The 12,755-nt window shown below is 37.4% G+C and overlaps 1 protein-coding gene across 6 annotated transcripts in view; it reads right to left on the bottom strand.

Annotated features, from left to right (window-relative positions):
* Window positions 1–6,093: 6,093 nt before the first annotated feature.
* The window catches only part of LOC143039359 (FHF complex subunit HOOK-interacting protein 1B-like), a 367,378-nt gene continuing 360,716 nt past the window's right edge, over window positions 6,094–12,755 (bottom strand). For all 6 annotated transcript variants that reach the window (XM_076209245.1, XM_076209249.1, XM_076209250.1 and 3 more), the window contains 2 exons: window positions 11,103–11,220; window positions 6,094–7,896 (listed from right to left, as the gene is read on the bottom strand). In XM_076209245.1, coding sequence (XP_076065360.1) covers window positions 7,677–7,896; window positions 11,103–11,220 — 338 coding nt within the window. In that variant the 3' untranslated portion in view covers window positions 6,094–7,676. The remainder of the gene's footprint in view (window positions 7,897–11,102; window positions 11,221–12,755) is intronic.

Genomic DNA, 12,755 nt, shown 5'->3' with positions numbered 1-12,755 from the left:
AATCATCAATAGCAAATAGCATCAATGATTAATCACAGAGGCATAATCTGATTTGAGACTCACAGCATGGGTTCGCCAAGGGTTGTGTGTATCTTTTATCCTTTTACAGTTTACACTAATGTCTGCCAGGTGGACAATAACAATGATACAATGTTATATACTTTGACTTTAGTAAAGCATTCAATGAAGTGCCCCACCTGAGACTACTAATATCTAGACACATAGCATAGGAGGAAAGTGTTTAAATTTATAAGATCATAAATTTATGACAGAAAACAGTGAGTCACCATTAACGATATAAAATCCAAATGGAGTAGTGTCACTGGTGGAGTTCCCCAGGGCTTGGTTTTGGGTCCCTCATTATTCATTATGTACATAAGTGACTTGAGCAATGGGATTAATAGTGAATTTAGTAAGTTTGTGGATGACACTTGAATAGGCTGCCATATCAGGTAGGGGGAAGATGCTGGGATACTTCAGCAGCATCTTAATAAAAAATTTGCATGGTCAGAGAAATGGGAAATGGACTCTAATATCCCATAGTACAGTGGGTTAAATGTAGGAATACACTAGCCAGTAAACAGGTATAGCCTAGATAACACCATATGAAACAAAACAGAATGTGAAAAGGACTTAGGAGTGTTGAGTCCGCAACTTAAATCCAGGAAACTGTACATTAGTGCCAAGAATAGGGCTAACAGGGCATTGACTATGCAGTACAGTTTTGGTCTCCATTCAATAGAATGGATATTCACTACAATCCATACAGAGGAGAATGATCACAATGATACAAGGGATTAGAAATTTACCTTAAGAAGACAGGTTCATGCACCTTAACTTACACTTCCTTGAAAGACAAAGAGTGCAGGACTCATAGTTATGGATTTGAATTAGACAAGTTTAGGTTTAAGAAGGAAAGATCCAAGAACTGGTTTACCAACAAAGTGGTTCACAAATGGTACAGACTTAGTAACTATGTAGTGAGTGTTGAAACAATTGATTGTTTTAAGAGATTAGATAACTTTATGGATAAGAATGACAGATAGTAATGGAGATGGAACTGCCTAGTGTAGGCCTCATGGTCTCTTGCAGTTTCCTCCATTCTTATAGTCTTCTGACAAAATTCCATTTTTTTTTTGGAGGGTGGAGGTACACCCTTGTATGATTGTCCCATGAAAAACCATGTTCTTAGATAATCTGCCTTTCTGGATCCTTTTGTCAAGATAATCCAAGCAGCGCATGGTGGCACGAGTGTGCATCATCCACCAAACCAATGCGTCAGATGACTTTCCCAACACCTGCGACCTAAATCAGTGCCTGATCCTCGCACCAACGCTGTTCCCACTCTATCTTGCACCATATTCCACAAGATCCCACTGGATAACCTGGTTGTGGAAGTCAAACATTGATTTGACAGAGGACTTTTCAACTTGTTCTGACTCTGATCCAAGAATTGTACCATCCCCTTCAAATATACAGAAATGCATTATGTCAATGACATTAGTAACCCAACACACTCACCAGAAGAAGTACATCAGTCATTTAACTTCCAGTATGCATTTTCTCTACTTTGGTCTGGTCATCCATTTGGGAAAGACCAAGATTCTTGTGCAACCCACCTGGAGCAGCTCACCTGACTGCCAGATCTCAATAGGAGAGAATGACATCAAAGGTGTGGAGCACTTTCTTTACCTTGACAGTCTTTCCTATGCCCAGTGCTTATTCGCAAAGGCCTAAGATGTCAAAAGCTATCAAACCAAACTGATGGTCTACAGTGCTGTGGTCACCTCAACCCTCCTTTATGGTTGTGAATTGTGGACCCTTTTCCACTGAGATCAAAAGAAACTGGAGTAGTCTCACATCACTAACAAATCAGTCCTCAAAAAAGCCAGAGCAACCAGCATGGATGTGATCATCATTAAGTATTGTCTCAGGTGGTCAGGACATGTGGCCCTCATGGAGAAAAAGACTGCCCAACAGGATCCTCTTTGCTAAGCTGAGCACAGGGAAATATCCTTGTGACTGCCCCTTACAACAATACAAAGACCAGTTGAGGCAAACTCTCAAGATAACATACACTGACTCAGACACCTGGGAGATGAAAGGAAATTTATGGACTAAATAGAGACAGGCCATCTGAACAGGGATGGAGCTCTTCAAAACTAATGGAAGAGTTTTCACTGAGGCCAAACACTAATGGAGGAAAGAGAAGGATGTACAGCCACAGCCACTACCATCTTATGTGACAAATGCCCCTGGGCATTCAGAGCAAGGATCAGGCTCATTAGCCACCAATAAACCCACCACTATACATATGGGTCTTAAAGAAGGAAGATACTATTCATGTACAAGAAATTGCTGATGATGGTGATAATTTGGAGAGTAGGAGAAGGGACCCCACAGATGTTGCTCATTTCCTGAATATTAAATTAGGTAAATAAATATACACTCACACAAAGATGTAAAGAAATACATTTTCCATATTGATACATAAATACATGGAATAATTTAGGTGATATGGCCCAAGCTCATGTAATACATGAATTCAAATCCAAATATGATAATTGAAAATCAAGGATATAGATTAAGTTGGAGCTGTAAATGAATTTGAGGCTAAGTATGGAAAAAAAAAAAAAAATAGAATAGGAGATGGGACCCAATGAGCATTGCTCCTTTCCTGTATACTACAATTATATAAATAGTTAGGTAAACACACACACAACAAGATGTATTTATATTTAAGGTTATCTGCATTAGTATTAAATACATTCCCATTAGTATAACAAAAATCAAATTTACATGTATTTTGGATGCTCGCTGGCCAAGCCGGTTAGGGCACCGTTATTTGTGGCGAAGGTCGAGATGATGGTGATTCGAACCCTGGTTGGGGTGAGTTGAACTAAGGGCATGGTTCATTAAATCCCACACTACAAAGTCCACTGTAAGGGGCACTGTCCTAGCCTTCCAATAGGGGGGAGTTTGTGATGTTAATAATAATAATAACAATAATAATAATAATAATAATAAAAAAATAAAAAATTGGACAGGACATACAAGGATAGACTGAAGAAAAACAAATAGAAATTTCTACAATGGAAGAGTAAAGAGTGACAACATGATAATTATTTTTATAACAAAGGTATAGAAAAAATGGACAAAGGATTTGCTGGTATGGGATGAAAGATCAACAAGATGTCTTAGCAAGACATTGAAAAAGCAAAATTGTTTGAAAAATGTTAAGAATTATAGTTTTCCACTTAGGTAAGAAGACTTATGCAACAATTTGACTGATAATATAATGCAGGCCAACAGCACATATAAATTGAAGGCAAAGTTCAGTGAGTGGAGGCAGAGATGGGACCATATGAGCACAGCTCCAACACCACATAAACCTAGGTAAACACATGTACACACACACACCCAAACACACACACAAACATGTGTTTATATTTAAGGTTACTTATATTAGTATTAAATATACTCCTGTTAGTATAAAATTTTTTAATGTATATATATATATATATATTATGGACATTAGGTAATATAATTAAGACCCATTCTTTTTTAAAGAATGGGTTAATATTATTATTTTCACTGGGTAGAGAATCTGATATAGTCTTTAAAATTAGAAATTATATCACAAACTTGAGTCATACATCCACAAATTTAAGTTTGTCTTTCATGTTGTTCCCAGTGTATGAACAACAGCAATGCTATATGCATTTCTAACTATGAGTGCATGGGGGAGAGAGAGAGAGAGAGAGTGAAAGAGGGTGTAAGGGAGAGAGAGAGAGTGAAAGAGGGTGTAAGGGGGAGAGAGAGAGAGAGAGAGAGAGAGAGAGAGAGAGAGAGAGAGAGAAGAGAGTGAGAGAAGAGAGATAGGGAAGAAAGAAAGAGGAGAAAGAGAGAGACAGGAGGAAGAGAGTGAGCGAAGGAAGAAAGAGAGAGGAGTAGGAGGAGAGAAAGAGGGAGACAAAGGACAAACACAGGGAGACAGAGGACAAAGAGAGATGGACGGAGAGATACAGTCTGAAAGACAGAGACAAACAGACACATATAGAGACATTCTAATAGAGAGACAGAGGTAGAAAGGTAGAGAGGGAGACAGAAAAAAGAGAAATGGAAACAGGACACAGACACACATATATATATATATATGTATATATACATTATATATATATATACATATATAATGTATATGTATATGGAAACTAGTATGTTATAACACATTTGTATATGTATATGTTTATATTTATATATATATACATATAAAATTCATACATACATACATATATATATTTATATATATATATACAGTCATCCCTCGTTATTTGCGGGTTTTTTATCTGTGGTTTTGACTATTCACGGATTTCAATTGAAAAATAAAAATGAAAGAAAAAATAAATTTTGACCCATTGGAAAGCCACTAATGCAGCCCGCGGTCCATACTGCCCGCATGGGCCACGGGCAGAATGATCCGCCACTCAGTTCACACATGTTCTTCAAGGTAAATAATTATAAGGTGAATAATCGCAGAATAATAATTTTTTCTATAGCTGTTCATTCATCAGTTTCCTGTTGATCAGTACCAAATTTTCCCCAATATCAGCAATAGCATGTCCAAAAATAGCAAAAAACTAGACCTATGTTCAATTGTATCACTCAGAGCGCTAGTGCGTTGACGCAGTGGGCATGGCCTATCAACCAATTGTTGGCCGTGGTTGACTGTCGATTGCGTGCGCCAGGCCTGGCATCACTGCTGACTATTGTGCGTGTATGATACTTTAGAATAAAAATATTAAATTTACCAGAGGTTTTATTACACGTATATTGAGTCTGTTTCATTGCCTGCATATTTTAATGGTTGAATATGATTGTATTTCTTCACTTTGGCTCCAGATTTACAATATATTTCACAATATCAGGAGATGTTATCAGCTGCTCCCTGCTGATGAGACTGAGCCTGTTTCAACTGTCAGCAGAGAAGTGTGGCTAGAATGAAGCATGAGAGTGTGTGTTTCGGCGGTGGTATTCCGTAGCTTTTCAATAGTTTTCTCAAGAAGAGTATTCACGGTTTTAGCCATTCACGGGGGTTTTGAGAATGTATCCCCCGCAAATAAAGAGGGATGACTGTATATATATATATATATATACACATATATATGTATACATATATATATTGGAAATTGGTATGTTATACCACGTGTAAAAGTTCGCTATAAACCCACTATCGGAGAAAAAATGACGGAAGTACAGGGAAACTGTACAGATAGTAGTCAAAATATACAGTTTCCCTGTACTTCCGCCATTTTTTCTCCGATAGTGGGTTTATAGCGAATATATATATATATATACATAAATATATATATATGTATATACATAAACATATATGTATATATATACATTATATATATATATGTGAATATATAATATACAGGGTGTTCCAAAAAATTTGACGTCATTTTGCAGGCCAATAATTTTGGCAATTTTCGTTGAAACGACCTCAAATTTTCACAGCTTGCATAGAAACAGTTCAAGATTTTATGTTTAATGTTTGACATTTATCTCTTTTCAGGTTGAGAAATGCCGTTCACTTCAAAAGAAAAGTCATTTTGCGTGTTGGAATATGCTCAAACACAGTCACAGTCACAGTCACTCGTCTATGTCCCCCCTCTTCCTGCTAACGTTGAAGAACTCAAGCAGAGAATCACTGCCGCACCTGAGAATGTTACCAAAGACATGCTGCAGCGTGTTTGGCACGAGTTTGAGTACCGACTTGACGTGTGCAGAGTCACAGGCGGCGCTCATATTGAACATTTGTGAAACTTGTGAAATCGGTCATAGAATCTACAAATCTTTGTTTTTTTCTTTGAAATGTCAACTAATAAAACTTATGATGTTCAACATAAAGTTTGTGCAGTTTCATTGAGATGCACTGAGTAGTTTCCTAGATATTGGCATTTAAAATGACGTCAAATTTTTTGGGACACCCTGTATATATGTATATGTATGTATCACTTGGACAAAATGTAGTGGCACATTTGAAAAAGTAATCATGAAGAACCCACAGTTGGAATAAAAGGAAACTTAGAAGAAGGTATGATTTCTATATTTCGGCTAATAGCTATAGCCCTCTTCTGGAAAGTACAGATTACAAGAAATGATAGATATAAATACAATTAAGATGTGAGTGAAAGGGGAACAGGCATAGCTAAAACCATGACAATCCATCACACAGGGCAGAGTCAGAAGGGAGGAGATACGTGGGTAGAGGTGTCAAGTCAGAAGGGAAGTGGGGTCAGGAGGGTGAAGATTTTTAACCAAACTGCTCACATCTAGCTGTGAAATTATGTCTGGGGACCACTAACCTTTGAAGATGTTCAAGTTCAGACATTTAAGTCTTAAAAAAGACAGAAAAGATAAATCTGACTTAATAGAAGAATGTCTGAACTTCAACATTTCCAAAGGTCAATGGTTCCCAGACATAATCTCACGGCTGGCTGTGAGCAGTTATATATATATATATATATATATGTGTGTGTGTGTGTGTGTGTATATATATATATATATATATTATATATACATATACATGTATATATATATATATATATATATATGCAAAGAAATCACATGTGATTCACAAAATATGCAAATAACCACTAGGAAAATGAAAACTTGGTAACCATGGAAGATGTCTTAAATGGATGAAAACGTTCAGTTCCCAAGTTTTCATTTTCCTAGTGGTTACTTGCATACATATATATATATATATATATATATATATATATATATATATATATATATGTATATGAGGCATTGTGTGGTAAAGTATACACAAGCACCAGCAGCTTGAAAATTGAGAAAGTGCTATTCCACATTCATTCAGACCTTATACTTTCATTTGGACATCGGAGTGTAAAAATACATCAATTATAAGGCAGAAAATCTATAAGAAAATAGTGGGTTTACACCCTTACTGCTTGCTACACACTTTTATGATGGATAAAGTAGACATAATCAGCTTTCAAATGATGTATTTGCCATTGTCCTACCTTTAATAGTTTTTACTGTATCTAGCTTCAAATTTGAGAAAATTTCAATTGTGATTTCTGGCACTTTTTAAAAATTATGCTCGTGTATACTTTACCATGCGATGCCTCACATTATACACACACACATATACATATATATATATATACATACACATTACATTAATCCTGTAACCTATTGGGTAGTCAAGGTTATGGGAGGAAGGGAGAGAGAAAGGGAGGGAAAGCTAAAGAATCTAATGTCAGTTCTGCTGTTTGGATCACTCAAACCAATAAACAACTAACGATTAGGCAACATAATGGAAAATTCAATTCATCCCCAAAAACATGAAGTAAAGGATGGTGTGGGAGGTTGGCACTATATACAATAGTTTTCATTTAAAAAAAAAAAAAAAAAAAAAAAAAAAAAAATCACCTACAACATCTGTAGTTCAAAGTTATTGGATCAACCATTCAAAAAATATATCCATAAAACTTAATGCAAAACCCAACAAAACTGCAAATTTGCATTTTTCTCTACAACAGGCTAATTCTATTCACAAACACAACAGCACCAACAACAGGACACATATTAGACACAGACACACATATACTATCACACTTCTATCACTCCAATACCAACATTTATCAAGATTTGAAGCTGTATGTAATCTCCTTGCTTTTAACTAAATGCTCTTGTGCAATGGCTGCCATTTCCAATAACCAATGTTGCATTAAAACAGCACATCGAGCATAATGTCGTTTCTGGGAACTTGTTCCTGTATTTTTTGATGATCCTGCAGAGTTACTCCCAACTGCTCCCGAAACACTGCTATCCATACTTGCGAGTGAGTCACGTTTCACATATCTGTGGAATATATTTGGTTACTTTTCATTCAGTACAAAGTTACTAAGTAATTCAGTGCAAAGATGGTGTGTGGAACAAGGAGGACGGGAGGAAATAGAAGGAAGGGTAGTGAGTGGTGGGATGATGAAGCAAAGAAGGTTGTAGAAGAGAAAAACACAATCATTCACAGACTAGTTGCAAAATAAGATGAATCATATGAGAGATACACAGAAAAGATAAGTAAAACAAGAAAAAGGAGGCAAAAAGGAGAGAGAAGAGTATGACAAAATTTTGAAAGTAATAAAAATATGTTTTGCAAGGAAGTTAAGAGGAAGGGGAGGTGAATCAAGTAGAGAAGAAAAGATAAAAGGTGCAGATGGAGAGATGATAATGGAAGAGAAGGCAGTAAGGGGAAGATGGGCAGAGTATTTTAGGGAGTTCCTGCTAAATGTGAAGGAGGATATGGAGGGAAAGGTACTTGCAGTGGGAAGTGCTAAGAAAATGACAGTGCTGAATGAGGAAAATGGATGAAAAGAAGTGAAAGCAGTTATTAAAATGATGAGAGCAGATAAGGCACCTGGGTTAGATGGGTGTCATGCAGTGTCTAAAGAAGTGAGGTACAGTGATGGTGGACTGGCTGGTGAGGTTGTTTAATGTTTGTCTAAAGGAGGACAGAGTGCTAGAAGACTAGAGGAGTGCCTGTATAGTTCCTCTTTACAAAGGAAAAGGGGACAACAGTGGGTGTAGTAGCTTCAGAGGGATCAGTTTGTTGAGTGTTGTTGTGGCTTATGGGAGGGTTTTGATTGAGAGGATTTAGGAAAGGTAGGAGTTGTGTGGATCAGATTTTTGTGGTAAGACAGATATGTGAGAAAGCTTTAGGAAAAGGAAAGGATATTCTTTGGGCCTTTATGGATTTGATAAAGGCTTATGACAGGAGACAGGAAGGCACTGTGGGAGGTATTACAGATATATGGGATAGGAAGAAAGCTATTAAGAGCAGTCAAGAGTTTTTACGATAGTAGAGCCTGTGTTAAAATTAGAAATGGAGAGAATGGATGGTTTCAGGTGAAGGTGGGATTTTGCCAGGGATGTGTCATGTTACCATGGCTCTTCAATTTATACATGGATGGGGTGGTGGGAGAGGTAAATGCAAGGGTAAGGGGCCAGTAATTGGAGATATCTAAAGAAAATGGAGAAAAATGGGAGATAAGCCAATTGTTGTTTGCTCATGACCCTGCACTTGTAGAAGGATCAGAGGATGGATTAAGGAAGTTATTGGCAGAGTTTGGGAAGGTGTGCAAAAGAAAGAAGTTGAAGATAAATGTGGATAAAAGTTGATGATATCTACAAGGGGAGAGGATGGCAATAAATTAGAAGTGAGTATTAAGGGAGAGAGACTGGAAAAAGTGGATAACTTTGGATACTTGGGAGCGAATGTAGTGGGAAAGGGAGGACTGGAGATGGAGGTAGAATGTAGATTGAGAGAGGAGATTAAATAGTGTAATGAGAAACAGACATTTGGGAATGGATGCTAACAGGAGATTATATGAAGGGGTGATGACGTCCACAGCATTGTATGGGGTTGAAAAGAGAGGAGTTTAAATGAATTTGAGATGAAATGCCAGAGAAGTATGGTAGGGGTTACTAGGCTGGATAGAGTGAGAAACGGGGAGGTGAGGAGAGTAGGGGTGGAAAGGGAGTTGGGAGATAAGGTTGATAAAAGAGTATTAGGATGGTTTGGACCCATGGAAAGAATGAGTGAAGAAAGATTAGTAAAGAGGTGTGGAAGGCAAATGTGGAAGGAGTGAACATGAGGGGGCGATCAAGTATGAGATGGATGGATGGGGTGAAAGAGGCACTGGGAAAGAGGGGAATGTTTGTTGAGGAAGGGGGAAGACAGATAGGGGTGACTGGAGCATGGTTGTGTATGGATGATGCTGTGATGCATGGAAAGGAATGGGTGGGGGATGAGGGAATATGTGTGAATGATATTTTGGCACAGCCTGGAGGGATGTACTGTGTCTTGCTCCATACCATCTGACCTAGGGCAATGGGCGAGATGCAGGGATGATCCATCATCCAGGAGGAGCCAAGAAAAGAGGGAGGGAGTGGTGGTGAATGGGAGTGGAGTATGTGGGAATGAAATAGGTGGGAATGAATTTATGCCTTTAACTTTGGCTACCTCCCTTGTAAGGGGGAAAAAAACCCTTGCTATATGTATGTACAAAGTTATAAGAATAAAAATATATATATCCACAATTTGATCAAGGACCAAATTAGAACTAGCTTTCTAGGCTTGTGAACTATATAAGACATTGTGAAACAGTAAAATGAGCTAAAAGAGTTCCAGAGCTAGAATATCTGCTCACAAAGACACACATTTAACCCATACAGCAACAACACTATTAATTTAATGTCACAATATTCAACTAGCTTGAACATTAATTGTACTGGTTTACTACGTGATAGATACCAGAACAACTGCTTCCCAACAAAATTGCTTGGGTGAGCTGCATGGTTCCCATACATTCCCATAAGACATGGTAATTATATGCAGTGGTTGAAGCCTTTGCAAACCCAATTATATAGAATTCTGATGAGTTATAAGTGTTCCACTGTACACTACATCTTTTTGCTGTCATGAGTTGACTTAGATCTCCCACATCCTTTCATAACATTGTAATACTGCAGAGTGCTTGGGGGAGACTTGACAACATGTTTTTGGGTAAAAATTTGACAGCTTTAACTGTACTCCTCCCATCAACTACTTTTTTTAGTTACATGACATTCATGAGGTATATACATCCATTAAGATGGTATATACATGCATAATAATCATGAGTATGGCCTATATATTTCATAATATGCATGGAAATCATGAATGAGAGGGAAAGAATATGCTAAATTTACCATGTTACCCTGTCAACTCACCATAGGAATATATATTTCCCTGATCTCGTGCTGACACTGGTCACAGATGCATGATATATATAAATGTGAATACTTTTTTCATGCTATACTTTCACTTAATGTTATCTTTACACAAATTATGCAAAAAAAAAAAAAAAAAAAAAAAAAAAAAAAAAAAAAAATAAAAATTGGCTGATGCCAGCATGTATCTGAACTATACACTGGGCTGAAGCTATATGGGTTAAACATACTTTTAGGACCATCTCTAGGATACAAGGATATATTTTCTTGAAAAGAAACATAGCAAAAATCCTTACCTATAACCACTGCCATCTGGAAGGTTTTCCAATGGACTTTCCTTGATGGGACGGTCTGTTGTGTTTCTCCGGAAAAAAGCACTCATTGTTTGTGAAAGGCTGCGTCTCTTGGTCTCACCTTTAGAGAAGAAATTAACTGGATATAAAGAAATCTAAACAGAAAAAATTTCATGCAGATCCCTTTTCATACATATACTAAAGGCTTTTTTCCCCTTACAAGGGAGGTAGCCAAAGTCAAAAGGCATAAATCCACTCCCACCCATTTCATCCCCACCCACTCCAGTACCATTCACCAACCCTCCCACCCTCCCTCTTTTCTTGGGTCCCTCCAGGTCCCTTTCCAAATAAGGATATATGTTTTTTCCCATTTAATGCCAAGTGGTCTGTGCTACCTAAACTTTCATACACTTTTAACTCAGTGAACTCATTTTCATACATTCAACAATCTGATATAACTATTACCACCTTGCTCCGATTGCTAATAGATGAATCCTATGTGCATATATGTATATATATATATATGTATATATATATATATATATACATATATATATATATACTGTATATATATATATATATATATATATATATATATGTATATACTGATCTAAGATAACAAAAAGTGCACATAAACTGAATATATCTACCTAAAAACATTTACCTAATCATGCTAAGTCCACTAATATGAGTACAAATTCATGGGTCTGTCTCACATACACTTCTGCCTTTTTCTTTTTGGCTATCCCCCCATGTAGGGGGAAAAAGCCTTTGGTATATATATGTATACATATATATATATATATATATATATATATATATATATATATACAGTATAGATTATACCCACAATATATATATACAGTATAGATTATACCCACAAAATAGACTCCATACTAAGCGACACCACAAAGTTCACAAAGATAACAAGAAATCCAACTGATTCCATCAAGAAGAAGTTGAACAAAATCATCACATCCATCAACGCCAACATGGACAGTCCAAAATTCCCCAAGCTTACAGGCGAATACTCTCTTGGGTATGCTTTTGGAAACATCAAGACACATAAACCTGGCAACCCCATCAGGCCCATCATTTCCCAAATACCTACAGCAACATACCCCATAGCCAAGAAACTTAACGCGCTTCTCACTCCATATGTCCCCAGCACCTACACCATTGCCTCCGCGCCCGATTTTCTCGAAATCCTCCGAGATTCTCCATCTAACGAGGATGCCATCATCGCTTCGTTGGACGTAGAAAATTTATTTACGAACATCAACGTAGACCGAACCATCGAATTCATTCTCAAGAGAGTGTACCACTGCGACGATACCACACCTCTCAACATCCCCGAGAAAAGCTTAAGATCGCTACTGGAGATATGCACCAAAGAAGCTCCCTTTACCTGCCCTAATGGAAGAATGTATAAACAAATCGATGGGGTGGCAATGGGTAGCCCCCTTGGAGTTTTGTTTGCTAATTTCTTCATGGGTACCATTGAGACAGAACTCCTGGCAGAGGCCCGTCCCTCCATTTACTGCCGTTACGTAGATGATATCTTCGTACGAGTAAGAGACGAGAGGGAACTTCAAGACCTGAAAACCCGCTTCATCAAAGCCTCAGGACTTAATTTCACCTACGAAGAAGCTAACA

The sequence above is a fragment of the Oratosquilla oratoria genome, chromosome 26 (assembly GCF_046742065.1).
Source record: "Oratosquilla oratoria isolate Oo_2021 chromosome 26, ASM4674206v1, whole genome shotgun sequence".
In the NCBI taxonomy this organism is placed as follows: domain Eukaryota; kingdom Metazoa; phylum Arthropoda; class Malacostraca; order Stomatopoda; family Squillidae; genus Oratosquilla; species Oratosquilla oratoria.
The sequence above is the reverse complement of the archived record's forward strand: the minus strand, read 5'-3'. Positions and strand labels throughout refer to the sequence as shown.